The following is a 27,213-nucleotide window of genomic DNA, read 5'->3' as shown; positions in this document are numbered from 1 at the left end:
TGTAGTTCTTGCAGAGCTAATAACAGGTCATCATGCTCTTGTTCAAGATCACAAGGAACCCAACAAGATGAAATCGCTGATCTCGATTGTAAATTGCTTTCTATGATCCAAAATACAGCTGATTTATAGCGCCATTAAAATTCGGAATTTCCTCCAGTTTTCGAGATTATGTAGTAGTCAGAGTAATTGGTCATAACAAAATCAGCATTTCCGAACAAATGGAAGAAGATTATATTAACATCAACAGTTTGTATCTCTATCAAAATATGATCAGAAGAAAGGAAGTTTCCGAGAGGATGATCCAAAGAGTGCTTGGAGGCAGCTACAGATCAGAATCCCGATGACACTTGCCCTATAGAAGTATACAAGGTTAGCCTTCCATGGCCATGTCTTATTCTCATGAGCAATTACATGCAAATAAGCCTACACAAACAAATGAAGCATGCGCTGATCTGCTTGTATTTGCTTCCTCCTCATTGCCGATGAAACCACTGTTATGTCACCCATTTTAGATGGCAGATATCTCCATGTGGTGCTTGAGATATGACCCACTGAACCGTCTGGAAATAAGGAAGATAACAGGAGCTGGGTCAGAACCTCATGGCCTCTATTGAGTGGGTAGCATTACTGGGAGGAAACAGCCAAGTCTTCAGTAGCGTCTTGGAAGATAAGACTATATCTCAACTAGAAACGTAAATGAAATTATTCTCCTTCCCACTACAGAAGCAGGTAATAAAATGACATTGTAATGGAGTACATCAAACAGGCATTCTGGAGACAGATACCATCAATTTTAACCTTACCAGTAGTACAGCTTTTAAAGGATGCAGTATCCCACAAGAGGTAGCAAAATTTAGTGGCTATGACTGTTATATCTTCAGGAGCATGAGATTGATGTAAAGTAAATGTTGAGGGGAATGAAACAGACAATGCACACTCAAAACCAACAAGAAAACCTTTGACTGGAATTTTGAATTGAATGCAAGAGAAGTTGCAGCACAAACGTTAATTCCAATTAACCAATGCAAAAGGAAAAAAAAATCAGACCAAAAAGAATAGAGGAGGAGTTGTTTTTTGTTTCAACAATGGAGTTTACACAAAATTTCGTGAGTTTAACCAGAAGCATCAACAAACAATTGCTTTAAAGTAGGTTAAACAATACCTATTCTTAAGCAGCTTAAAGATGGTGAACTCAATCATTCACCATGTCCCGCTTCAGCTGTGCTGGGCTCTTCATTCGACTTAGATTGGTTGGGTATCCAGAAAGTAAGGACTGTTGACGCAGTTGCAAACATGGCACGACGCGGAGCCCACTTTAAGCAAGTCACAACACCAATGTAACTGTTCCAGCAGGCTACCTGTGAAGGAATCCTTGTTGTCAAGAGGAACTTGCATCCAAATAGAAGGTTTGTTATAAAAAGCAGCAGATAACCACTCATACTTCTGCTGCCAAATTATTATCCGTATAATCATAGCTTCTATTGTTCCCAAGCACTTCTTGAAAGTTGAAACAAAGTAGAATGATTCCCTTGAAAGTTGATCTAGTATCTTTTCCTATTTTTCTGGAATGAGAAAGATGAGCATTTCTAGACAAAGAACCCCACCACCTTAATTTATAAACAACCACAGCCGAAACTATCATTTATGAGATGGCTTTTGCTGTTTTCTGTTATGAAGCAGGTTACGTAATTTGGTCGATGTAGTAAAACTGATCACGAGACACATTTCAAGATATTAGACCATACATAAACTGACATTAAGGACATCAGTGGGAACAGATGAGGGAAGACATCTTGTTAGCTAATTGTTATATCGATGGAATTGCTTCTGGGCCTCTGGCCTTTGACAGACCAAAAAAAACTGAAAATGGAAAAAATGATATACCTCATTTCGCTTGTTGATGTTCCAAGCATGCAAGGTTCCATCTCCAGAGCCTATATGATGTACACTGATGTTAGAGTCAACACTTATGCTTGAAATAATTAAACTTCCCAATAGAAGTAATTTAGATATGGCACTAGTCTAACTATTCAATGACAATATGCTAATCAAATGTTGGAGCAGAACATAGCATTAAGAATTTGTTTCACAACAATGATATTTTTTTAAAAAAAGAAAATCCACATTATATGCAAAGCAGCTTGTCTGCAGATACATGACCAAAACTGAGCTTGCATTTGTGTGTACAGCATTAAACCAAAATGCATTGACGCTGCATACTCCATGGTGTGAGACCTGTACAGCCGCATAGAGACCAAGCATGCAGTAGATGGTAGATGCACTACACTATAAGCACCTGCAGATAAAACTCTGCTACATATGCATATATTGCAGTATAACATGGCACAGGCGATGCAACTGAGGAGATGTAGAGAATGGAGTTTCAGGAATATTCAACTACGAAAATCTAATGCTAAAATACTCTTAAAAAATAGATGGGCTATTTCTATTTCTCTCTCCAACAATGGCAAGCTCACTTCAAATTCACCCATCATTCTTCACATAGATACGTCCAAACATACACATTGATGTTTGTATAAGAGGTCTGCTGACCCCAAACTTCGCTCAGCCCAACCAATTCCCACCCCTATTTACTTAATGTCGGATAGCCTCATGTATAGGTCTAAATATGTATGGTTTATCTATTCATCTTGCCATTTTCTGTCCATTTCCTTGCAAGGGTCATAAGAATGACTCATGGCTTGGATGATAGAACTAATATGCCTTCTTAGGAAAGACACCTTTATAAGACAAAATATGTATGAGACCTATAGCTATATCATAGTATATGCATGTAGAGGCTTGATGCGCTATTAGATAGAGAAAGAATGTCCAAAAGGTTGAAAGAGGCATTTTCTATGATTGAAAAAGGTGAAAAAGAATGATAAGACAGTTAAAGATCGATATGAAGAGTAAACAAGAGAAAATGTAGAGAATGGAACAAATAACGGAAGGGACAAATAATTGAGAAAAAATAGGAGTTTTTATTGATAAAAAAAGAGAATCTCAACAGTTGATTTGTATCAACAAAGGTGAAATATGACTCTCGATTGTTGGAAGCACTGTAGGAACCAAAAAGGAAAGAGAACTAAAACCCACATACTGACAGTCCTCAAATCATCTATATGAAGTTGGTTTTACAAATCTATGTATGATCAATCAATAACCTCACTAGAACCTATATAAATGGAAGGAAGTTGATGTGGCAATTTAAGCGATAAAAAAGGAAAAAGAATAAAGGAGAACATTAAAAAAGATTTTAGTTACCGAGACAGCTGTTAAGGTTTTTATTATTAAATCAGGCCAATATGTATATATTAAACTAAGGTCATTTGTTTGTAGCACATGTTAACAAAAGCTACAAGGTGCCAGAGAAATGGACTCTAGTTGAGGAATTGATGAACAATCTTGCTGTTGGAAACATATTTTAACCATCATGGTGCCTTTAAAGGTGTAGCTACATTTTCATCCACATATATAATAAAAAGCCAAAAAGCATATATCAATTTACATTAAGGTAAACTAAAATGGAATACATATGATTTCACCTGACACTACATATTGCCCATCTGGAGTAAAGGTAGCCTCAGATGTTAAATTAGGTGATGGTTCCAGACTAAATCCACAACGCTGCATAGAAAGATGAAGTGACAATTTCAATTTGTCAATCCTTAGTATTGCCTCAAACATATCATTAAAAAAGAAATAGCAACGATTTATAGCTAATATGTGTGACTGGTTAAACAACTCGTACTTTGATAAACACCTCGTAACTGGGTGGAAGAAGACTACGTCGGTCATAAGCAAAAGAATAGATCCGGTTTTACCCAAGTTGCAAAGTCACAAATGTGAGAATTGAATTTGAATGCCTATACAAAAGTCTAATTTGGCACACAGCGCACGCGTGCGCACACAGAGACATAGGAATAAATTACATTTTCATTAATCTCTTTTTGTAACGTTGAATAAAGAAATAGAAAAAGTTACTTGCTCGGCAAAAATAGTAAAAGCTATTATTTCCTATGGTGTTTCACCTTGTACGTAAAATTAACAAAGTGCATTATTGTTAAGTGCTATACTCAGTGATCAATATATTCATATTTCAAAATGTCACCCTTTATCTCAAATGTTTCAATAAATTGACTTGTTTGATGTGTGCACTAAAGACAACAACACTAGCCAATTGATAATGTTTACATGTATCCAAGAAGCGGTAACAAGTACAAATCATGAAATATAGAATGTTTATTTTCTAATGATATTAGCATTAAGAATGATGAAAAAGACACCAGCAATGTAGGTAGCATGTTATTTTTTAAATGTTTCAAGAAAACCAATAGTTTATTGTTGTCTGGCTTACAAGTCTTCTTATCAAAATACATTCCACATCCAAACTCCAAATTAGCTCAAGGAAACAAGATACATGAAAATTCATAATTCTTTTTTTAACCATCCAGCATTAGTCAGCCTCAAGAACAAGACTAACTCCAGATGTTATTATGGTGGGATAAAAGCCATATTGAACTCATAATTGTAAGAGTCCACCAACAGTTAGAATCTGCTATTAAAGAGTATAATAAATCCATGAAGTGTCTGATATATTTCCAACTCTTAGATATGTCTTGAATTTTTTAAACTAGAAGCAATAAAGATAACAACATATGCACTGTGGAGAATAGATGTTTGTATTCAGTGTGAAGATTCCAGATTAAACGAATAGAATGAGGAAACAAATCTCAACTCTTTAAGCCGAAAGCAACCTTGTTATGTAGATATTGCATCTAATATGAAGATGGCCACGCCCCGTTGAGAATAACAAATAAATTTGGTTTCTAAAGGAGGCTGTCTTTGTCACAAGGAGGGCCATTTTTTTTTCAAAAAAAAAGGATTCAAGTTATAGAAAGGATTAGGAAAGAATGTCTAAACAGAGAATATTGCTCTAAAAGGGAATTAGCAGAGAATTAGGATTCATAAAGCAAACACATAATAGGAGAGGCTGGTGTTTCGGATACTAGTATCAGGCACAAGTGACATTCATTTAACTGAGGCTATAGCATGGCTAAGCAGCATAAGTTTAAGGGTAAAAAGAGTTTTAAGCTTCTTGATACATAGGCTGAGACAAATTGGCTTTCTACTCCGTTAAGGGGAGTGGGTAGAATTCAAGTTTCAAGAGGGTATAAAATGTGATAACAGCACTACAATCTTCCTGAAAAGATAACTTTCATGTAATAAAGGTTATTCACAAAGTTACAAATTTGTAAATGATTTAACGTCATTCAAAATTCAATAAACAAAGGGTTATTTAAAGTTCTTGTAGAGATGCAAAATTTTGCTAACAGAAAATTTAATACAATTGTAAATCAAAGGAAAAAAAGATTTTCATCGACATAAGGCTTTGCGACGTCATTTATACATCCACCCACAAGCCACTTATGACTTTTAAATAGAAACAATTTAAAAGGAAAAATCTCAGGATGAAGAACTGATACTAGTGGATGTGGTAAGCATCAAAATTAGAAGGTTCTATTTCACTTTAAGGATCAAATGTTGTCATGCCAGATTTTAATAATTTTGATTAATGGATAATGTATGAAAATCCCAGTGGTAAACCAACCTTCTCTCCTCCATAGGCATCTAGAACATAGATATTGTTATTTGTTGTTGTCAAGAGCATGGACTTGCCATCATTGCTGAACTTGATATCACAAACCTCTGCAGTATCTCCACCAACCAGAAAGGTGTCAAATGGACCCTGAGATTTGGAGAGAATGTTATACGTAATCATTCCAGATAAATTACACGAACTCATGGTTACTTTGGATAAAGACCTTGTCATAAGAACGGGAATCAAACAACTTAATAGCACCCCCCTCCATTGCAACTGCAAAAACAAGGCCTTGTTGATCATAAGCAACAGTGGGCCTACCACGTAACCGCAGAATCCCCTGAAGGTTAAACAGTAACCATGAATTGCATTCAGACAATCTGAATAGTATGTTTTGACCTAGATTAAGTCTGTTTCAAAGAATCATCTGTTGCTAATCCCTTATGCACTTATTTCAAAACCCTAAGATGCACAGCAAGAAGCACACTTCAACCTGGCAAGCATTTACACGAAGATCCCATAATCTTACGCTATGGTCAAGCGACCCAGACATGAAACTGTCATTGATAGGAGACATGCAGAGTGAAACAACTCTGAAATCAAAATGGAAGAGCTTATTTAGCAATTAGAGAAATAAGGTGGATGATAAGAATCCAAATTTCAACTGCATGATTACCAAATGGCAACAGAATCACCACCTCTCTTTGTGCCCTTTAAAGTAGCGTAGGCAACGATTATCATACATAGAAAGGTACCTCAAAGATTCTGTTTAAGAAAAGAGTATTAGAGGGGAAAAAACCTGCCTGCTCCTATGGGGAGATGTCCAATGGAAATCAAATCATAGTGCAACATAAAGAAAAGCAGCACCTGTAGATTCCAAATCATATCTTGAAGAGCATAAAATGGAACTCGGATGATGTGTAAAGCAAACTCGATCAGCGCCATGCTTCTTATGATATGTTGTCTTCAGCAACCTGAATATAAAAATCAACTCTGACTTATTAATACAAAAATTACAAAGAAAATCACATTATTTTTTCTAGGTTCTGGTTTGACAAAATAAGAATAGCTTTTATATCTCTGGGCTGTGTCTCATCTATTGGTAAAAGAGCAAAGATATAGCTACCATAAAAAAGTCAAAAATGGAACCCTTCCCATGAAGGGATAATAAAATCCACTTATAGAGTAACATAAGAGAAACCCTGCCTGTAAAAGAATGAGACACTTGATTCGTTGTATAAAGTTTCTAGATCTCATACCTGAAGAACAATAAGAAACAAGATGAAAAACACTACACGGAGAGCACGATACTACGAATAACAGAGATACATGACAGATGCTAACAATCAATGAACACTGATCCCTGAACCCTCTCCCCCCAAGCCCCCCATGTGCACATCTGCATAGGGAAAGAGCTAAAGTACAATTTGGCCCGTGTGAGGGTCACCTATTCATAAAATATGACTATCTCATCCAGTGGTTACAAGCAGACATGGACTTTCCTGCATGTGCATTTTTCTAATGTCAATCAGCCTGATCCATGTATGAGATGGTGATGGATGTGAAGAAAGGAGGATAGGTAATCATCTTGCCACCAGAAGTGGACATCTCAGATGTGATAAATAATTCTAAAAGGAGCATTGGATATATATGAAAGTGGAGGCAAAGTCAACTAATCTTGAGATTTGTCCCTTGATCAACTTGTCACACCCTAACATAAATTAGTCAATGTCAAAACTTCACACAAAAAAAACACCGAATAATATGTCATTGTACCCATCAAGAGAATGAGTACACAAATAGTGCCCTCCGCACGTCTAGCTTTCTCGTAGTTTAGACTTCCATATATTTGTATCCTGAATTGGCCCACAAGCAAGGTAATTTCGATTGTACTTATGGATTAGGACCATAAGGTGCCCTGATTTTGGTCAAGTGAAATATGAACTAGCTACTTAAAAATAACGAAAGAAGTTTGACACTATATAGGAGGATTCCGTCCACCTAAAATTGAATGCTCTTATTGGATAATCTACTTATCCTACAAAACCACCCTTGGACCCTCCCACAGAAAGCACAAGCATGAACAAGTTGAAGCATAAACCATAAGAAATTTGGTTGTGATGTATCGGACTTATAATCAACACCAAAATAATGTATTGTACAATAAAGAAAATGCCATGACTACCATATTACCACTATAACAAACTTAATCTCAATATATGCATAAAATCACAGGGTAAAGTATACTCACGTAGCATTTGTGATATTATAAAGGCGTATAGAATCATCCTCACATGAGGTGATAAGCAGATCTTCTGTACGATGAAAATCAAGAGAACTTATTTTCCCTACCTGTAACAAGTTGACATGAGACCAACAAGATATAACACCCAAATCATGTAACTGAACATTATGTAGCGAAAGAAGATAAAAGCCATGCTTCAAGACCATTAACTATACAAATGGGTAACTGAGACTTGGATAAGTGTCATTGCATCCATTACACATTTCAAAAAGAAATTTAGTGCAAGTGTGATCCAAACAAAACCAATTTATATAGTTGATTGGTTTCACACCGGGTTTAGTGTCTCGTATTTGTATTCGCGCCTTGCCCGCGTTCAAGGGCGCCTCTGCTTCAATTTGTGATGAAAGGTCGACTAGTTCTGGATTGGGGAAGGGAAGTCCACACAATGCAAGGCTACTCGTGGATGTGGAAATCACACGTGTGTTAACCTCCTTATGTTCAGGAGGTATCGAGGAAAGACAGAAATATGGGTTAATCAACAGTTCCCAACAGAGATAGATTTTGTGTACTTGTTTTGCCACATTGCTCTTTCTTCCTTTGATTTCTTGAACATCTAAGCCAGCAGCTGGGGCTAGAACAAGGAAGTTTGACAGCTTTGACTCTTGGCAAGCAAGCCAACCAGACCAACTTCTTTTGCAATGGAATAGGAGAAAGGGGAGTGTGGCGGGCGGGCACCTTGCGCACAGGCGTCACAATAGAAATATAGAATGCTATCATTCACTTTCCAACTCCCATCTATGGGGAGAGGATATTCTTCTAATGCAGATAACATGAATGCAGATGGTTCATAGAATAATAAAGATGAGGTATAGGTTTGATGTAAGATGGGATAATACACCTTTGAGATCAAGGTTTTAAAATCCAGCTTTACTTTTGGTTTCAGTCCCTGGGTAGAGTTTCATCAGTTTCAATAGTTTCAGCAGTTTTGCATCAAGTTTCAGAGTTTTGGTCCAAAAAACAAATCCCTAAATGTTAGAAAATTTTATAAAGTAACAATCAAAGTAAGTTATTTCACATCATTCTATTGTCTTTGAGTTATCTAGGATTAGAATTTATATAGCTTGGGCAAGTTTATTGTGCTCAGAGTTCATCTACAAAGGGTACAGTTTTCCAATCAAGGCATGGTCCATAAAATTATGAATATTTCCTAATACTGGCTTGCAATGTTGAGTTAATTCTGACTAGTGTTGTTGAGTTTCTAGGAAAGGCAACTTTAGGAAAGCGCAGGGTGCCCCAACCAAAATGCAAGACTAGTTCAAGAGAGGGAAACCTACCTAATTGGTTGTACAAGTCTATAAGAGAACTTACCGACCTAGAAAGCCTCCTCTATGGTTGGAATCGTCTTAGCATGAAGAAGGGAAGACAAGCACTAATATACTAGACCAAGATTTGCTACCTCGGTACCGAAACTCGTACCGGTGTCATACTAGCACATGTCAGTATAATACGAAATTGTTTTGGTGACCGAGTGCTAGTACACCATCCGAATTGGGTACCGGTACCGAATCGGTATGGTACGGTACGCCCCATACAGACCAGTTCGGACCAATATGGTATACTATGTACCAGGTTGTATCCATCTCTTAGGAAGAAGGTGTAAGCCAATGAACCAAAATAACAGACTCCCCGGTAATAACAATGGCATGTATAAGCCACAACTGATAACTAACTCTAAGCACATCCACCGACCCATTTTCCTTGCAAAGCACCTTAATTCAGAATCAACATAAAGTAAAGAAGAACAAATTTGAAGAGAATTAAACACTAGACATGACACCGTGGTTTTTGTAGCTCAATAGGCCCTATCTTCTTATCAGTGGCCACCACCATCAAACAAAACAACCAGATGGTTCCTTAGCAAGGACCCTTTTCACCTTTCCCCCATATGGACAAGCTCCGACCATGAGGAGCGGAAAAAAGATGAATAAAATATGTCCTTAAACAGATAGCGTCAAGCACATGATAACGTCAAGCCATCGAAGGAACAAATCCCTTCAATCTCATCATACTAGAATTAGGGTAAACAGTGTAACTAATCATATATAAAAGAATGACAATCGTGCAATTTCCTCAGGTACATAAATATCCAAATTAACCTAAAAATTTCATCAAGAAGGAAACAACAATGTATAAACATATGTATTGATCGGAAATCAATACTCACATAGTCATTGAAGATGGCACCGACTGCCATGCTGTGGACGGTCTCATCGTCGAGTTGTGCGATCGCCGACATCACCTTTGCTTTCTGTGCAAGAAAATATGAAGAAAGGGCGAGAGTTCTTGATCAGAAACCATAAAACAAAAGAATATGAACGACTAATTGGAGGTGAACAGGATCACCGGTCTGGTATAGCTGCTGCGACGCTCGGTTTCGGGAGCGAGGGGGAGGTGCGGGGAGGCGAGGAAGAAGGTAGGTGGAGTTTGAGCTGGAGACGCCTCGGAGAACCAGTTGGCCCGACCGATTTGGTTGGGTTTTTGTGCAGACCCTGCATAGAAGCTGCTGGCCCGAGCCCGGTCCGGTTGAGAGAACCCTGGCAGCCCCCGCCCCACCCGAGAAAAAAAACCTAGAACTGTGGAGAGTGCACCCAAGGCGCATCCGCGAAAGATAGATTAGGGCGACTCGGCTGCGATGATCGACTGGATCCGGGATCAGAGGTGTACAGGCGAGGGCAGGCTTCTATTTTTCGATATACGTAGACTACTGGAGGAGTATGGCTCCCAACAGGCCACGCATATCTACAAGAAAGCAAATGATGCAGCATACTGAGTTACTTTCCATGCGGCTCACCATTCTAGAGGGTTTATATGGATGACTCGTGACACTGTGCCGACTCTGTTATCTGATTGTATTGGCTGCATTCACATGCGTAGCGTGTGAGCTGCCGTTGCACCAAAAAAAAAAAAAAGCTAGATCGAGAAGAGGGGTTGGGTAGAGAAAATTGAAGGTTGGTTATAACTAATAAGTAGTATAATAAACAAATATATTCCACATAATGATTAATATTTTGATAATCTTATTTTGGGTCCACTCATTGTATTTAGGATTATATCCTAACCTCGCGTGATAGATCTCATTTAATATTAAGATGATCATAATTTCAACATTGTTATAAGATGAAATATTTTAGAATAGAATTTGCAGGGAGCTAAATTACAAGAAAATGATGCATGAAGAGCATTTCATTAATCGAATGCATATTTGTCGCGGTTGTTTTCTTTTCTCTACAAATTAGTAAATACTATAAAGAGAGTGATGTTGAATATAATATTTGCACAAATATTCGCTATTTCTTGCTCTCACTTTCTTTTTTTTAAAAAAATAATTTTTTATTTCAAAAAACTATGGCAATTTTACAAAAAAAAATGAAAAATAGAAGGGTATTGTCAAATACGCCATTCAGTCTGGCTGGCCCTAATTTTTGTTAGAGACCAAGCTATGATTATTAATAATTACAAAATATACTTTTGGACTAAGTTATATTTTTGAAGGTATAAAACTTGAGTGAAAGTATAAATAGATCTTAATTATTTCAACTCCGACTTCTCAATGATGTCATTCGTGACATATGCCTCTATTGCTTGTGAGAATTCTATATATAATCGGTATCTACAACAATTTGATCAGACATCCATGTCTTTCAACAAATTTGCCTTTGTCTGATTTTTTTGATAACTTCAATCATTACACAAGAAGAATGCAACTTGGATGATCCCCATAGGTTAAGGTCATGACTCACACATATTCCTCTTTCTAAGTTACCTAATTTGAATTTGACTCAAACCTAATTTGAAGCTTGACCAGCCTGACTTCATAAATCTTGATACACGTGTTTCGGAGTTTGGATTAGGTTAGGTTGATCCGACTGGGTCAAACCAGACCATGCTCGGGTTGAATAGATGAGTTCAATAGATAGAAACGGAGTCCATTAACCCAAGCATCCCGTTGCGGGTGCAGCTTGAGTGGTTTCCGAGGCAATCCATACTTTATCCCAGGCTTATCCATGGAATATCGAGAGGATGTGATGTGATGGAGATCGTTCGAGGGGCCGGAGACGAGTGGATCTCATATCAGAGGTGAAGATGGGGATTCTGCGGCTGTCATCGCCTCCTGCTCCTCCACGACGCGAGAGCTCCCTATATATTATGTATCCACGCAATCCTCCATTATCCATTCCCCAATACAAGATAGAACAAAATTTTTATTCCCTCCCCTTCCTTCCACCTTGTTGCTCGTTCAGAGAAACGCTGAGGCCTCTTCTCTCGTCCTTTGTTTCCTCAACTCGACTCAGCTCAAGTGGAGGACGTTTCTTCTTCCGCTTTACAGGTCTCTCTCTTATTCTTCTTCTTACGAACTGATCGTTCTCCTCGTAATTATTCCTGCCCGGGATATTTTGGTAGCTCGTGAAATATGTAGTGAGAGGAAACCATCCCACCTTCCAGAAAGATGGAAAAGATGGGATCTAGAGCGAGTTTGTGAACATCATATTACCGTAATGCTTTTTGTACCAGGTTCTGTCATGATATAATAATTTGTTCCTCCAAGAATAGAAGATGGATTAATGAGTGTTTATTCTCAAAATCATCAGTACCAGTTGCATGGAGAGATATCATAATATCTTGCAAGCTTTTCTTTTTTTCCACAACAGAGGAATGTTTTCGCTCAAAATGGACAACCTCAGGCAATGAATTTCCAAGCCACCAGCATGTTTGTTTGCATGGAGGAAGATCTAGTCGTTCTTTCTTCAGATTCTTAACTCCAGAATCATGCCAACAAGTTTACATGATCTTACCGCGTCTCATAGCAGTAGTTAAAATGCACTACTCCTCTGCCCTGCTTGCCTCTGTGTGCATGAGACATCTCATCGAAACTCCTCGATGTTCCTGTGAAAGCCACCAAATATGGGATTCTTCCATGATTCAATCTGATTGTTTTCCATAGTTATGCCACCAAATAAGTTTGATAAGAAGCTGCGCATTTTCTGCTGTGAGCTATCTCTAATTAACCAACTGTGAGAGATGCTGAATAGAAGTATAAGAAACAGATGGGCCATGATTATAGATTTGCATTTGATGACTTCTATGGCGTTATGGAGTGTTCGTTCTCAAAATGAATACTACCATGGAAGACTAGCACAATAACTTGAAGGAGCTGTTTTCTTAGGAGAGGCACTCAACTTCGCATGCTGATGAAACTTGAATGCTCTGCATTCAAATTAGGCAACCTCAGGCAATGAATTGCCTAGCTAACAGCATATCATTTTATGTAGAGGACGAGCTTTTTCTGGTCCAAATTCTCAGCTCTGCGATCTTGAAACAGATCCAACTAGTTCAACAAGTCCTCCCAAGTTCTAAACCAGTCCAATAAATCAGGATCCGTACATTCTTAAGATGCACGCTTGTCCACCGTGCTTGCGTCTGTGTGGGTTAGCTTGAATTCAATTCCATATCCACACCAAGATCAGGCCCGTTGGCTCCATAGAACCTGAGATTTTTCAGCATTCTTGTTACAAGGAGAAGGCTAATCTGAAAATTTTAGTCAGAATTCTTGGTACTTGCCTTGGAGAAATGCAGGTGTCAGCTCTGCCTTTCAAAGCTCTACACTGTTGTCTTTCTATGTGCCAATTCACACTTTTGGCTCATTGATGATTAAACTTTCATTCTACATGACCTGCAATTTCATGTAAAATTGCATATAGATCGTTGTCTGCATTATCTGAAAAAATCAGAAACGAAATAATCATGCAAAAAAAAAACTATTTGGGGGGTTTTCAATTTTTTTCTGAAATTTAATTTAGTGTAATCATGTCATCGAACATTTAAATTTGTTCAATTTGGACCCTGGCTACAAATTTAAAGAGGAATTCATAGCAATCAGACGGAATTCATAGCCAGAGTCCGAGTTGAACGAATGTAAAAGATTAATGACCTAATTGTACTAAATTAAAATTCAAGAGAAAATTAAAAAAATTCCAAATAATTCATGTTTTTTTGTATGATTCTTCCAAATCAAAAATTAGGCAACAAGGGGAGCTTAATGTCATCAGTTTGCCGAGTCAAATAAATTCATCATTAATTCGGGCTTCAGTCGTGTTGTTTTGTCTTCATATCACTGACCCAAAATTTTCAAACATTAATCCTTTTCAGGTTTAACGAATCATATCTTCATACTTCATCATAGCATTATAAAATCATGGGATGCAAACTTGTATATTTTTCGATAAAATTGCATTGCTCGACTTCGTGTCTCCTTGGATGCCATTTGATACGTTCAATGAGATGATCGACACTTTTAAAATCTTGCAGATGAGCATCTTAAATCAGTCTGCCGGTCCCTGTGGGCAGCCATTGTTCCCTTCCAAAGGTACTGATACCCAAGATGTGTGTCGACATCTTCCAATGGCCATGCCGCTGCATGGAACTCGTTCCTTGAAGGCACCCCAGCTGAGCTCATCGAAGAGAACCTCAATAACCATTGCAAGCAGAGACTCCTCAGTAGGGGAATCTTTTAGTGGAGCAACCAATGCTACTATTGAGAATGAGAGTCAGAATGGCATGCCGGAATGGTTTAGTAATGACCATCAATCGAAGCCCATGGATCATCCTGCGACGATCGAGCGTAACGACGGATGCAGGACAGCAGTACGTGATGTGGAATTCCAGCCCTTCTCTCTGAACTTCTTGCATGCTTTTATGGATAATGAGAAGTTGGATGCGATAAAAGATGTCATGGGAGAGGCTGCAGGCAGCATCTCTTCGCAGCCAAGCGGCGTGCTCGCCATTGTTGTTTCCTCTGCTGTGAAGCTGGACGGCAGACAGATCGATCTCATAGCTAAGAAGATGCAGAGACTGACAGGCTTTCCAAACTTGAGAATGGAGAACATCATCGATCCATCATTAATAGCTGGCTTCGTCATTAGCTATGGTGATGACGACTCCCATGTCATTGACCTCAGCGTTAAAGGTCAGTTGGCTGCGCTTGCGGCGCGCGTCGAATCTTCTGATCAGAGAATTGCCAGCCATGGCCAGAATTGGAGTCTCTTGAAGAGCAAGCGCTGAAGTGCATATCGAGAAGCATGCTGATTCTATACCGGTTAGCTCTGAAATTTTGGCATCAGAGACTGGATGTCATCAGGATATTAACTCACTTCAGTAAGAATAATAGTCTGGCTGTGTTTGTTTGTTGACTATACTTGCTGTTGCTGACAGTAAATAACTTCAGTGCTGGGAGGAAATATCACTGCAAGTCCTCACAAAACATCCTTTCTGTTTTATTTTGCGATGTAACAAATAAATCACTATTGTACTTTTATATGAGCTTTGTAAAAAAAATCTTGGTAAGAGAGCTTGCCCACATTAACGCTTTCTTGAATTGCACCTTTATCATCTCGTCTAACAAGTTGCAAGCAACCTTCTTGGTTTTATCTTTTAACCAGATAGATGGTTGGCACAAGATCTCTAAACCATGTTCATTGAGTGAATTGAAGAAGCAATCACCATAAGACATGGCTAAAGGAATCCATGTTGGCTTTCAATTAGATCCTAAAACATCAGAAAAATCAGCGCTTAATACCACTCACCATTGAAAAAGACAGCTAGGCTCCCACTTTTACTTTGTATAGAAACTGTTTTAAGGAAGAAGAAAAAAAGATCAAAGCATCTGTCTTAGACAATCACAAAGATAAAATATATGAAATTTTTTTATCTTAAATTAATGGCACCGTGTTATGATGGCTACTTACATCAATATAAATATTTGATCCACAAATTATAGTGTACATGAATGGACAAAATGTGTGTGCACTGTCATGGATGGCACAATCTTACAACTTAATAGTAGTTTTTTTTTTGGTGCTGAAACAGATGATTCATACAGTTTTAGTACGGATATATCCAATAAAGCCAGAAAACAACATATTTCTAGAGGGCTCTAGGCAACTCTCTCTCTTTCCAACCTTCAGGAGCACCCTTGGAGTGAGTAGCCACATACAAGACCACTCAGTCTGCGGCCCATTTTGAAGCGGCATTGTGAACCTTGATAGGCGAAAGCTGAGTGAGATTTCTGAGTGTAGCGTTGCTCAGCATCAGTAGCTCTTTTTTTTTTTTTTTTTGCTAAAGCGGGCGATTCATACATAGCGGGTACGAATACACCCTATAAAGTCAGAATACAAAATGTCCCGAAGAGCTCTGGGCATATCTCTCTCCCCAGCCCATAGGGTACCGCCCGAGTGGCATGCTACATACGATGCCACCCAGTCGGCCGCCCCATTAGCCTCCCGATACACATGCCTAGCCTGTAATATCACCCTCTCCCTCGCCAACATCCAGATGTCACGAAGTAAGGGATGGGCACCACCATGACTACTCGGATCCCTACGGATCCAGCTAACCACCGTAGCAGAGTCACCCTCGAGCAGGATCAGGCTCGCGTGGAGCACCCGCCGCGCGTAGGACAGACCCATCCAGGCCGCGCACAGCTCTGCCCCTGGAACTGAAGTATCAAAAATCTGACAGCCCCCTGCTGCCATCGCATCAGCCCGGGCCCCTGACAGTAAATCCGGCCCCTCCCCTCCTGCCACCGTCCAAGACAAAGCCATCAAAATTGACCTTGAGGAAACTCGGATGTGGGGGCTCCCAGGTAAAAAATACCCTATGCGGAGCTGCCGAAGCAATGTGGGAGCCCCAGGTGTCCCGAGCTATCAAAGGTCTGTGAGCAGACTCTACATGGATCATCTCATCAGCTTGGGCACAAGCCCGCTCCATCACAAAACGCTGGAAAAGCCTCCGCTCCCCAAACACCCGGGCGTTCCTGGCCAGCCATATCTGATATGCTGTACAAGACGCCCTAATGGCTGATCTCCTCATCTGGGGATCACCAGCCCAATGCCGAACTACCTCCAGGAAAATAACCCTCCCACTCCAGGCGTCCCCCTGGATCTCAGTCAAACTCCAGACGCCTCTCGCCCTCGCGCAGTGGAAGAGTACATGATCCACTGACTCGGCCACCCCGCAATCCAGACATAAGGGGGACAGGTTCATACCTCGTCTGCTCAAAACTAAGCATGTCGGCAACCGCTCCCAAGCCACCTTCCAGAGGAAGAGGGCCACCCTCTGGTGTAGTCCGAACCTCCACACCCAACCACAGTCTAGGCCCGACTGTAACCCCAGCTGAAGAACCCGGGAAACCTCGCTGATCCTAGCAGTAGCTCGACAGGTAGTGCTCCAAACTCTGACATCTAGACCTGTAGAACCCGAAAGGAGGATCGCCCGTACCCGCTCCGCAAGATGCTCCCCAAATAACTGTCCCAGCCTATCACCATCCCACTCTGCCTCCCCTGGCCTGAACAAGTCAGAGACCCGTAGTCCTGCCCCTGCCTCCACACTGATCGCTGTCGGCCATAGTCTCAGTGGAAGTGCATCTACCCAAGGGTCCTCCAACACATCGATGCTCCGTCCGTCACCGATCAGCCACCTCGAATGCGCTAGAGCCATAGGCACATACCTCCCGATCTCTCGCCACATGAAAGATCTCCTCCGAGGAGCTATCACCAGCCCCTCGGGTTCCGCTCGGCCATACCTGGCAGTCATAACCTGGCTCCAGTGACCATGCGGCTCCAAAACAAACTGTACCGCCCTCCGTGCCAAAAGAGCCTCGCGCCGCACTGACAGTGACTGCACCCCCAGCCCACCCTCACTCAGTGGCTGACACACTCTCTCCCAGGCAAGCAGGTGTATCCCATGCCCCCCCATAGGAGCCCCAAAGAAAGCTCCGCATAAGCCGCTCTATCCTCTCCAACACGGACTTCGGCACCGCTGTGTGAGCCATCAGATAAATAGGCATGGAGCACAGAACTGACCTGATCAATATCAATCTCCCCATCATAGACAGTGACGATGCTCTCCACCCCTCTAGTCTGCTCCGCACCCTCTCCAATAAGGTAGCGCACTCTGCCACCCGTAGTCTCCTCCCTGTGATGGGGACCCCTAGGTAAACCAGGGTCCCCAACTGCTCCTGCATCCCCAACATCATCCTGATCTCCCGTCGCACCCTCCCCTCAGTACTGGGACTGAATAGGATAGCGGACTTTTGTAGATTGACCCTCTGCCCGGACATGGCACAATACTCTGTCAGCACTCCCTGAAGGGCTCTGGCATCCCTCACCCCCGCTCTAGCAATTAAGAGGCAGTCGTCTGCAAATAACAAATGAGAAATAGGTCGGGCACCCGGGGCTGGACAATAAGGCACCAGCTCCCGGTTCCCACAAGCAGCATGCAAGGAGCGGGAAAGCACATCAGAACAAATGATAAATAAGAACGAGGACAGAGGACATCCCTGGCGAAGTCCCATAGTAGCACGGAAGAATGGCGATGGCGTGCCATTGATCAAAATGGAGAAGCTCGGCCCCTGCACACAACCTAGGATCCAGTCAATCCAAGTCTGGTGGAACCCAAAGCTCTGTAATGCCCGTCGTAGAAAGTCCCACCGGATCCGATCATAGGCTCGCTCCATATCTATTTTAACTGCCATCAAACTTCGACTCCTTGAGGCTCGCTGCAGATCACCCATCATCTCCTGAGCAAGCAAAATGTTGTCCGAGATACTCCTCCCTCCCACAAAGGCTCCCTGCTCCTGACTGATGATCCTAGGCATCAAATGCTTCATTCTCCCCACCATGATTCTCGCCACCACCTTGTACAGGGTAGTGCACAAACTAATAGGTCTGTAGTGACTCGGCTCCGAGGCGTCCAGACGCTTCGGTATCAATGTAATGAAAGTTGCCTTCCAATCATCTGTCATCCTCGCTCGACCGAAAAACAGCTGTACTGCCTCCACCACTGTCCTCCTAACAACGCACCAATATCTGCGATAGAAGAAGGGTGGAAATCCATCAGGCCCGGGGGCCTTATCCTCTGCAAGACTCCAAACCGCCTCCTGCACCTCCATATCTGACACTGGCCGCACCAAAGCTGTATTCTCCGCCTCTCCTACTATGGTCTCTGGCCGGGGGAGCAAACCCATCTCATATACACCACCATCATCCGTCCACCTGGATCTGAAGAACTCGAACAGAGCATGTCTAACTGCCGAATCCTCCTCCACTCGGTGGCCCTCCCCGACCCTCAAGGATCGGATCGTATTCCTCTGCCTTCTGATTACTGTCGATCGGTGGAAAAATGTAGTATTCCGGTTGCCATCCTTGACCCACTGGATCCTGGACTTTTGTCTCCAAAAAATCTCCTGCTGGTGCAACAAAGAATGGTGGGAGGCTAGTGATCGCCGCAGATCTACCATATCGGCCTCCGTGAGCTCCTCTCCTCGATCCTCCCGCCCTTGGGCGTCCAGTATCACTGCCTCCACCTCCTCTAACCTCCGAAAAATATTGCCGACGACCTCTCGGTTCCATCACGAAGGCGCCATTTGGTGAGCTCCAACTTCCGTGACACCCTCTGCATAGCATCTCCCCGAACTGACACACTCCACGCCTCCCTGACTACATCCCAAGACTGGGGATAGGACAACCACAGCTTCTCAAAGCGAAAGGGGCTGTGGTGGACAGATCCCGAAACTGTAGCTATCAAAAGAGGGCAGTGATCAGAAGCAATCCGAGCTAGATGACTGACCTGGTAGGCTGGGAATCGCTGGATCCAGTCTGCTGATGCAATGGCTCTATCAATCCGCTCCCACACTCTAGCTTGCCCAAGTTGATTGTTGCACCAAGTGAAACGGGGTCCAGAAAAACCGAGGTCCACCAGCCCATTTCTCCCCAAGAACTCCCAAAACTCCCTCCTATCCACCGAGTCAGAATAGGCTCTGCCTCCTCTTTTCTCATCAGGGCTTAAGATGCAGTTAAAATCACCTACCACCATAGTCGGTACTCCCTGGGTCAGCAAACTAGTCAGCTCCCCCCAAAGTATCCTTCTTGCTCGGTAGTCGGTACTAGCATAAACCCCACATAACACCCACGGGGGTTCATTTGGTTCTGAGATGACCATCACCACCTGCTGAGAGCAATTGCAAAAAACATCCACAGAAGCCATACCTCGCTTCCACAACAACAGGATACCTCCCGATAAACCCCGAGACTCCACTGCAAAAGATTCCCAATCACCTCCCAACCGTCGCTGCACACGACGTAATCCATCTCCGGACACCCGTGTTTCACAAAGAAAGCAAATTTCAGGATTATGAAGCTGAACTAACCTCTTGAACGAGGAGGAAAAGGATGGTTTGGCCGCCCCCCTATAATTCCATGCTAGCACCTTCATTTAAAATTTTCAGATGAGGTTGTGCCCACTCTCCCCGGGCTATTCACTCCTAGTGCCAGATTGATTTCCCCTACTACTGGCGCAATATCACTTCCTTGGATTGAAGCTCTCAACAAATCAACCACCCTCCCATGTTCTAGAATTGGAGATCCCTGTTTTGAGCCCCCTGCCACACCCCTCCTCACCACTTCACCGACTGTCTGGGGGGAGAAAGACGCCGAAGAAGACATGCCCAGCTCCTCCACCGCACCACTCTGCCCAGCTGTTCGAGCTACAGGGGCAGCCGGAGCCGGTGGCCTGCCCGTCGACGCACCATCAGAGTGCCTCGGGATGCCCACCGTCACTATCGAGTCTCCATCCGGTCTCCTTCCCACGGCCGAATTCTGCCCTTCTCCTGCGATCACAGGCACTAGGGCCCTCACCGTCCCACTAGGCCGCATCTCCCGGCTCGCCAAGGCACCACCACCATCCAGGGAGGAGGAGCAAGCGACACCTGGGCACCAACTCTAGAGTCAGCCGCTGCCGCCACCGCCGACGGGTCCGTTCCGCTCGCCAGGGCACCATCGTCCGCCGGTGAAGACTCCAAACCACCGCCACCTGCATCACCGGCTGATCTCTGTCGAGTAGGGGGCCTCGCCGGCGGTAGGGAGGCGCTTCGGAAGTGCCTCCTCCCTTCCTCCCGCCGGCGTCTCTCCAAGCCATCGAAGGAGGAGGAGATGATGCTCTGGCCAGGTTCTGGGCCGGCCCACGCCCGATTTTCCCCGCCCCCAGCAGCAGGCTTGATTTAGCTGGGCTCCTGGCCCGCTTCATCGGGCTAAGGCCCTGGCCCCGAACCGGCTCAAGGGCCACTTGGTGGACCGGCCTTCCCAGGCCTAGGTTCTGGCCCAACGGCCCGGTTGACTCGGCCACCATGCCGATTTGGATGGGTTCACCGCTCACGGCCACCGAGTCACCGGCCGCCCCCTTCCCCGGCGATCTCCGCGTAGCCAGCTTAGTTGGCTTCTGCCATCCTTCGGTATCCAACGGCGACTCAGGGGAACTCGGCACCACACGGGGAGAACTCGGCCCAGACTCAGAACTCGGGTGAGTCCGTGATGCCTCGCCCTTTGACTCGGTCATCTTCTTCACCGGCTTAACCGTCCTTGGCTGTCGGATTCTGGTAGTCGGCAACCACGGCCCAAAAGGGGGTCGGCTCACCGTCTCAACCCCCTCCATCGACTCCGGTGGCGAGGGATGCTGAGCACTGCGGTCGCCCGGAGCTCTCGATACGCCCGGAGCTCCCGATACCACCGGATCTGGCTGATAGGGGCAGACGTCCACTCCATGACCAAGGCGAGCACATTGGTAGCAGAAGGCCGGTAGATTTTCGTAGCTGAACGTCTGCCAGTGCACATCAGTGCCTAACCGGACGAATGTCCCCGGTCGAATCGGCTCCCTCGCATCCAGCTCCACCTTGACTCGTGCGTACCCTAGCCTCCGGCCAAGATCCGTGGACTTGTCCAAGGTCGGGGGGTGGCCGACCTTTGCTGCAATGCTCAGGATCAAGCTTCGGGTCCCATACTCCATTGGCAGATTGGGAAGCCTGAGCCAGACCACAAGCCGACTGAGCTGCTGTTCTCCCGGAACAAAGTTCGGTCGCCACCATTCCAAAACCAGTAACTGGCCAGCCACCAGCCACGGTCCAGCCTCCATGACGGCTTCCCTTTCACTCTCCTTCCGGAAGCGGAAGGCAAAGGTTTCGTTCGACATTAGGAAAGCCTCAACGTCGTAATCAAGCCTCCCGACCCTCCGCAGCTCCCGGCGAATCCACTCCATTGGCACCCGGTGGCCCGCACTGCGCACGATCACCGCAGTGTCCCTCCACGCCGATCTAGCCAGCTCCCCCTCCTCCGACGGGATCTCCACCACATCTATGAAGCGTTGCTTCAGCGTCTCCAGTTCCACCTCTGAGATCCGATCCTGGGTCCACATCGGCGGCCTCGCCGTTCCTTTCGCCACCGCCGCCCACGTCCGGCCATTGCCAGCCACCTTCGGTTGAGGCCGCGCCGGTAAGTCACCCTGACTTGTAGCCTCCGTCGCCCCCCCCCCCCCCGGTGCAACCGATCCCATTGACGCCATCCGTGGAGCCCAGCTCAGGTTCTGGTTGCACAGAGATTGACGAGCGACCCCACTCCCACACCACCCTAGGCCCCCCCAGGTGTTCGGAGAAAGTCCCCACACTACCGCACGAAAAAAATCGCACCTGGGTGCGCATCCCAAGTCACTCACTCTCTCTCCTCACTCTCTCTCTCCCCTTCGTGACTCCCTCTGCTCTCACCAGACTCGATCGGCAATCTTGGTTCCCCATAAGTAGCTCTTCCCCCTTGATGTTTGTTAGTAGAAAGATACGCATTAGATTTTAACCAAAAATAGAAACGTAAGAACTAGTTGTTAATTCTGGCTGACTGATGCTTCTTACTGTCCCAGATGGATGGTCCAGGTTTCATTAACATCTGCAAGCTTTTAGTTCCCTACATTCTTCCATTTTTTCTTCATGAATACATAATCAACCTAGATCAACATCTGGAACTCTTAATAGCATTCTCATCCGGCAAGTTCTATAATCAACTTTTTTTTAAAAAAAATTCCAATTTAACATGAATCATCTCTTAAAGCTGCCGGTTTTTTTTACCATTCATTATAACTCTATGAGATCTACGACAATTAACGAGCAGAGCCACTTTTAGCAATCCGTTATCACTTTTCGAGAAACACTAGACTTTTTTTTTTGTCTTCTGCACCAGTACGATAGAAATGCGAAAAATAGAAACTAAATAGAAAGGTCCAGACAGGTCATGAAAAGCAATGGTTTGTCATAACATTAAGCAGAAATAATTTTTTTTTTTTTGAGTATCCACCTTCCTGGTGACTCCTTGGTAGCGGATTTGAGTAATAAGGAAGATTTTCGAAGCAAATCTGAATCAAAGCAGGAGTTCCAAAAATAATAAAATTTTCAACATATTATAAGAGAAAAGAAGGCTGGAGCGGCAATGAAACGCCCTCACATAAACTTGTAATTTTATTAGGAGTCAATAATTTCAAAAGTTTGGAGCGGCCTAATTGAAGAAAAAAGCAAAAGAATAGATGTGGCAACCTAAACTATTTCCATCTCGGAAATTTATCTGCTATCCAACTAAAACTAAATGCAAACAAATAAGCAAAATACAATAATTCGTACTCGTAATATATTTATATTAATTTTTTTTTGCATGAATACCCTTCTAAATATCAAATTTTGTATGAATATTCTTTCAAAATTGATATTTATATATATACTCTCATAAAATATTTGTTTTGCTATTTTATTTTTTTATCTTTATTTTTGCATTTGTACTGCTAAAAACTTAACGATTACAAATTAAAATAATTAAAATATTTTTAATGGGTAGATAAATATAGATTTTATTAATAATGTTAGAAGAATCGTTGGGTACAGAAATAAATATAAATTTTAAAAAAATATACATATAAATTTAAATTTTTAGGAAGGCATTCATGAAATATTTTTTTATATTAAAATAAAAATTTATCACAACCATCCATTTTCCTTCTGACCTTAGTCTCATGCCGCGGTTCGCTGTAGCGCAACACGTGACGGGCGGGCCCGGCGGCGCAAACAATTAGTAATAATACTTCGGTCCCCTGCGGTGTAGACTATAATAAGTAAGCCCTGCAAGCGCAGCTGCCGCCGCCCGTCACCAGCACCGCTAATTTTTTTTTTTCCCACCGCTAGATCTCACCTAGTTTAACTTTGCAAGATCAAGATATGATATTGGCTTCTCTTTCGGTCGATAGTAGCACTCGACAGTGAGCGATCGATGTCCGTCGCCGCCCACTCCAACGGACGCAAGCAGGTGGGGAGGGTGGCGGTGGCGGCGTTGGGCATCGCAGGGCTGCTGTCCCTCTTCCTCTCCGCCTCATCCGGCCTGCAGCAGAGGCTGCTGCGCTGCCCCAAGGCCTGCTTCTTCTTCTCTGCGGCCTCCTCTTCCATCCCGACCGCCACCACCGCCGAGGACCCTCAACCTCGTCTCCTATTTCACAGGTACAGCGGAAATGAAATGCCCCCATGTAGTATCTGCTTGTTTCTGCTCGATAAATTGTCTCTGATAAACTGAGGTGGGCTGGGCGTCGACAGCCAAAGAAGAGGGGGACGGCGGATGGGGGAGAACATCGTCGATAACGACACCACCACGACCTCCTCCCGTTGGAAGATAGTGAAGGAGGAGTTCACCTTCCCCGCCGGCACTGCCCCTTTCAATAGTTGCCATGCTTCCACCATAGTCCAGGTTCCTCTCTCTCTCTCTCTCTCTCTCCTTTCTCTAGATGTGTGTGTCTGATTTGGTAATTGATCTGTTGGGGATTCTAATCTCTTCTTTGATAGGTCGGCAAGGATAATTTCTTGGCGGCCTACTTTGGGGGCACACGGGAAGGGGCTCCAGATGTCAAGATTTGGCTGCAGAGATACACTGTGAGTGATCCTCTCCACCATTTTGTTGTCCCTCTTTCTTGCTGCTTGAGATCTCGCATGCTGCTCGTACTGAAGGAGATTAATTTCTACCGTGCAGGATGGATTCTGGCATCCTCCATCAGTTGTGGATGAAGAATCCGAGGTGCCCATGTGGAACCCTGTTCTGTTTCGGCTTCCCTCCAGCGAGCTGCTCCTCTTCTACAAAGTTGGCCAGGACGTTCAAAAGTAAGTATACCGCCATTGGATGCTTGTTTGGTGTGAAATAAGCAAACAAACACGTAAAACTCTTGCTGTCCAACCTTAGATGGAGTGGTTGCATGAAGCGCTCGCTCGATAGCGGCATTACTTGGTCGGACAGAGAACAGCTTCCACCTGGAATTCTTGGCCCGATCAAGAACAAGGCACGTCTACGTCTTATCGCTACTCATATTTCAGAACAAAATACCACTGGATAAAGGAGCATTTCGTTTGCTGACGGCCAACTTTTGCATGCAGCCTCTCTTGCTGGACGGCGGCCGCCTGCTCTGTGGATCCTCTGTGGAAAGTTGGAACTCTTGGGGAGCTTGGTTGGAGGTGAACTCCCATATCAATGTCCTCTTAGATCTTGTCATTCTGCAGTGTGATTCTGACCTTGAAGTATGTTCAGGTTACGAAGGATGGTGGCCGGTCATGGAGGAAATATGGGCCTATCTACATTGAAGATGAAACCCTCGGTGTGATTCAGCCTGTCCCATACAAGACTGCCAAGGGGACTCTGCGCATGCTGCTGCGGTCGTTTGAAACCGTAGGCTGGATTTGTATGTCCGAATCAGTTGATGGGGGCTTGACATGGAGCTATGCAACACCTACACAACTTCCTAATCCGAATTCAGGTCCATCTCTGAACTCTGCTTTGTTCTTCTCGGCCAGCATCATGTTCTCTAGGTTGGCTTGCATTGCATGATGGTTGTGATCGTAATGTAGGCATTGATGGAGTTAAGCTGAAGGATGGGCGGCTCTTACTAGTATATAATACCATTTCAAGAGGGGTGCTGAAGGTTGCCTCCTCCATGGATGATGGTGATACCTGGGATGAAATAATGACACTGGAGGAGAATGCGGGAATGGAATTTTCATATCCAGCAGTGATCCAGAGCACAGATGGCCTCATACATGTCACTTACACCTACAATAGGAAACAGATCAAGGTATCTCGTTTTGGAACCAACATTATTCTGTATCTTTGTCTAGATTTACTTTCATATTTGTTGGAGTATTTCAAAATTCCAAGCCTACATTTCTTTTCTCTTATGTACTTTCTTTTAATCCCACATTGGAAAGAGATAAAACTCAAATAGTCTTTATATAATCTTCAACCTTTTTAACACAAAAAAAGTAAGTAGCCACGCGCGCATGAGCCCAATGGAGGCCCAAGGCAATATTGGCATATCCGATTCGGAAACGGGTTAAGTGGGTGCTCTGCGCGGGGAGTTGGGCTTGAGCTTGGCTTGTTTTTGCCGTTTGATTTAAATTTTATATAGTTTGTTTTGTTTTGTCTCTTGGTAAACATCGTGTCCTTTTAAAAAATGACTCTTCCTTCTCTTTTTAAACCCGCTGTTCACTAGTCACTGCATCTGCGAATGTATGCTTGGAGTGATCCGGTTATTGTATCCTGAAGAATAGGGCGCCATTACCTGCTACACTGAGATTTATTCTCCAAGGGGCGCGATCTATTCTTACGGATAGCGACAACACGCCTCAACCGATAAGTTTTCTTACCATCTATTCTTTTCATAACAATGTTAACATAAAACCTCTTCTGAATTGGTTTGCAGCATGTCATCCTCCAGCCCAGATATCATGATTGTTCACGGCTACAATCTGAATGCATCTCTCCGTCCGATTCTTGACATTTTCTGAAGAATTAACCACTGACTCGGTCCCAGATTTCAACCAGCATGGATATGCTACTAGAACTCAAAATAAATCATCAGATGGGGAGAAAAGGGGTACAGACGAGGCCATACACCATGGACAGCAGAAATTTGTTTAAAAAGGAACTGAAGACGCAAGCAAGCGACACATGGTATTGCATGGTAGGGGCTTTGTGCTGTACAATGAACAAAAGTAATGTATTTTGTGAAGACAACCAATTTAAGTCATCTTGGGTTCTCATTCTCAGTTGTTTCTGCTCTTCAATTTCTAAAAGAGAAGCATCCTTATGTATCAATAGCTGCTGCAGCATGAAGATGTAATTCTTCAAAAAATTATGAAGCTATTAAGCAGGTACAATATGTTAACTATTCTAAGCTGCAGTTTGTGAAGGGCAAAGAGACAAATGGTGCACCTTGTAATATGTCCTCTCCGCTGGCCTTGGGATAAATTGTGGCAGGGCTTGTCACTGCAAAAATCCACCCTCCTTGTGGATAGCTATAGTGTTCCTGTCACAGGACCTGGTGAAATGGACAAATGAAAAGCATATACTTTTTTAAATGTTATCCTGGAAGAATACCGAATATTTTGCTGAAAAACATTGTCACATCCTCCTGC

The 27,213-nt window shown here is 43.4% G+C and overlaps 3 protein-coding genes across 5 annotated transcripts; 2 read left to right on the top strand and 1 right to left on the bottom strand.

Annotated features, from left to right (window-relative positions):
- Positions 1–207: 207 nt before the first annotated feature.
- Positions 208–10,459, bottom strand: LOC103708156 (protein ANTHESIS POMOTING FACTOR 1). Of its 3 annotated transcripts, none has more exons than XM_008792955.4 (12): positions 10,254–10,459; positions 10,075–10,158; positions 7,857–7,957; positions 6,473–6,579; positions 6,304–6,370; positions 6,099–6,198; positions 5,829–5,945; positions 5,615–5,752; positions 3,549–3,630; positions 1,885–1,934; positions 1,163–1,358; positions 208–684 (listed from the first exon to the last, which is right to left on the bottom strand). In XM_008792955.4, exons 2-11 carry the CDS (start codon positions 10,144–10,146, stop codon positions 1,197–1,199), a joined length of 996 nt encoding a protein of 331 aa, XP_008791177.1. In that variant the 5' UTR covers positions 10,147–10,158; positions 10,254–10,459; the 3' UTR covers positions 208–684; positions 1,163–1,196. The 3 variants fall into 3 exon arrangements, with proteins under 3 accessions (XP_008791177.1, XP_026660839.1, XP_008791174.1); XM_026805038.2 differs by having other exon boundaries at positions 208–627; XM_008792952.4 differs by having other exon boundaries at positions 208–560.
- A 1,609-nt stretch (positions 10,460–12,068) lies between these two features.
- On the top strand, positions 12,069–15,293 carry LOC103708158 (ATP synthase delta chain, chloroplastic-like). The gene is made up of 2 exons (XM_008792956.4): positions 12,069–12,237; positions 14,217–15,293. The coding sequence occupies exon 2, from the start codon at positions 14,217–14,219 to the stop codon at positions 14,967–14,969; it is 753 nt and encodes a 250-aa protein (XP_008791178.1). The 5' UTR covers positions 12,069–12,237; the 3' UTR covers positions 14,970–15,293.
- Positions 15,294–23,882: 8,589 nt separating this feature from the next.
- Positions 23,883–27,161, top strand: LOC103708159. Its single transcript, XM_008792957.4, has 9 exons — positions 23,883–24,258; positions 24,352–24,502; positions 24,598–24,684; positions 24,782–24,909; positions 24,989–25,085; positions 25,180–25,257; positions 25,331–25,556; positions 25,648–25,871; positions 26,499–27,161. The coding sequence occupies exons 1-9, from the start codon at positions 24,035–24,037 to the stop codon at positions 26,571–26,573; spliced, it is 1,290 nt and encodes a 429-aa protein (XP_008791179.2). The 5' UTR covers positions 23,883–24,034; the 3' UTR covers positions 26,574–27,161.
- The last annotated feature ends 52 nt before the right edge of the window (positions 27,162–27,213 follow it).

Source organism: Phoenix dactylifera, chromosome 4 (assembly GCF_009389715.1).
Source record: "Phoenix dactylifera cultivar Barhee BC4 chromosome 4, palm_55x_up_171113_PBpolish2nd_filt_p, whole genome shotgun sequence".
NCBI lineage: Eukaryota > Viridiplantae > Streptophyta > Magnoliopsida > Arecales > Arecaceae > Phoenix > Phoenix dactylifera.
The sequence above is the reverse complement of the archived record's forward strand: the minus strand, read 5'-3'. Positions and strand labels throughout refer to the sequence as shown.

Coding starts and splice junctions, on each gene's coding strand:
- LOC103708158 (XM_008792956.4), top strand. CDS start 14,217: ATGAGCATCTTAAATCAGTCTGCCGGTCCCTGTGGGCAGCCATTGTTC.
- LOC103708156 (XM_008792955.4), bottom strand. CDS start 10,146: ATGTCGGCGATCGCACAACTCGACGATGAGACCGTCCACAGCATGGCA. Junction 6,371..6,472: donor ATATGATTTGGAATCTACAG/GTGCTGCTTTTC, acceptor TTTCTTAAACAG/AATCTTTGAGGTACCTTTCT. Junction 3,631..5,614: donor ATGCCTATGGAGGAGAGAAG/GTTGGTTTACCA, acceptor CTTTCTATGCAG/CGTTGTGGATTTAGTCTGGA.
- LOC103708159 (XM_008792957.4), top strand. CDS start 24,035: ATGTCCGTCGCCGCCCACTCCAACGGACGCAAGCAGGTGGGGAGGGTG. Junction 24,685..24,781: donor TTTGGCTGCAGAGATACACT/GTGAGTGATCCT, acceptor TCTACCGTGCAG/GATGGATTCTGGCATCCTCC. Junction 25,086..25,179: donor TTGGCCCGATCAAGAACAAG/GCACGTCTACGT, acceptor TTTTGCATGCAG/CCTCTCTTGCTGGACGGCGG.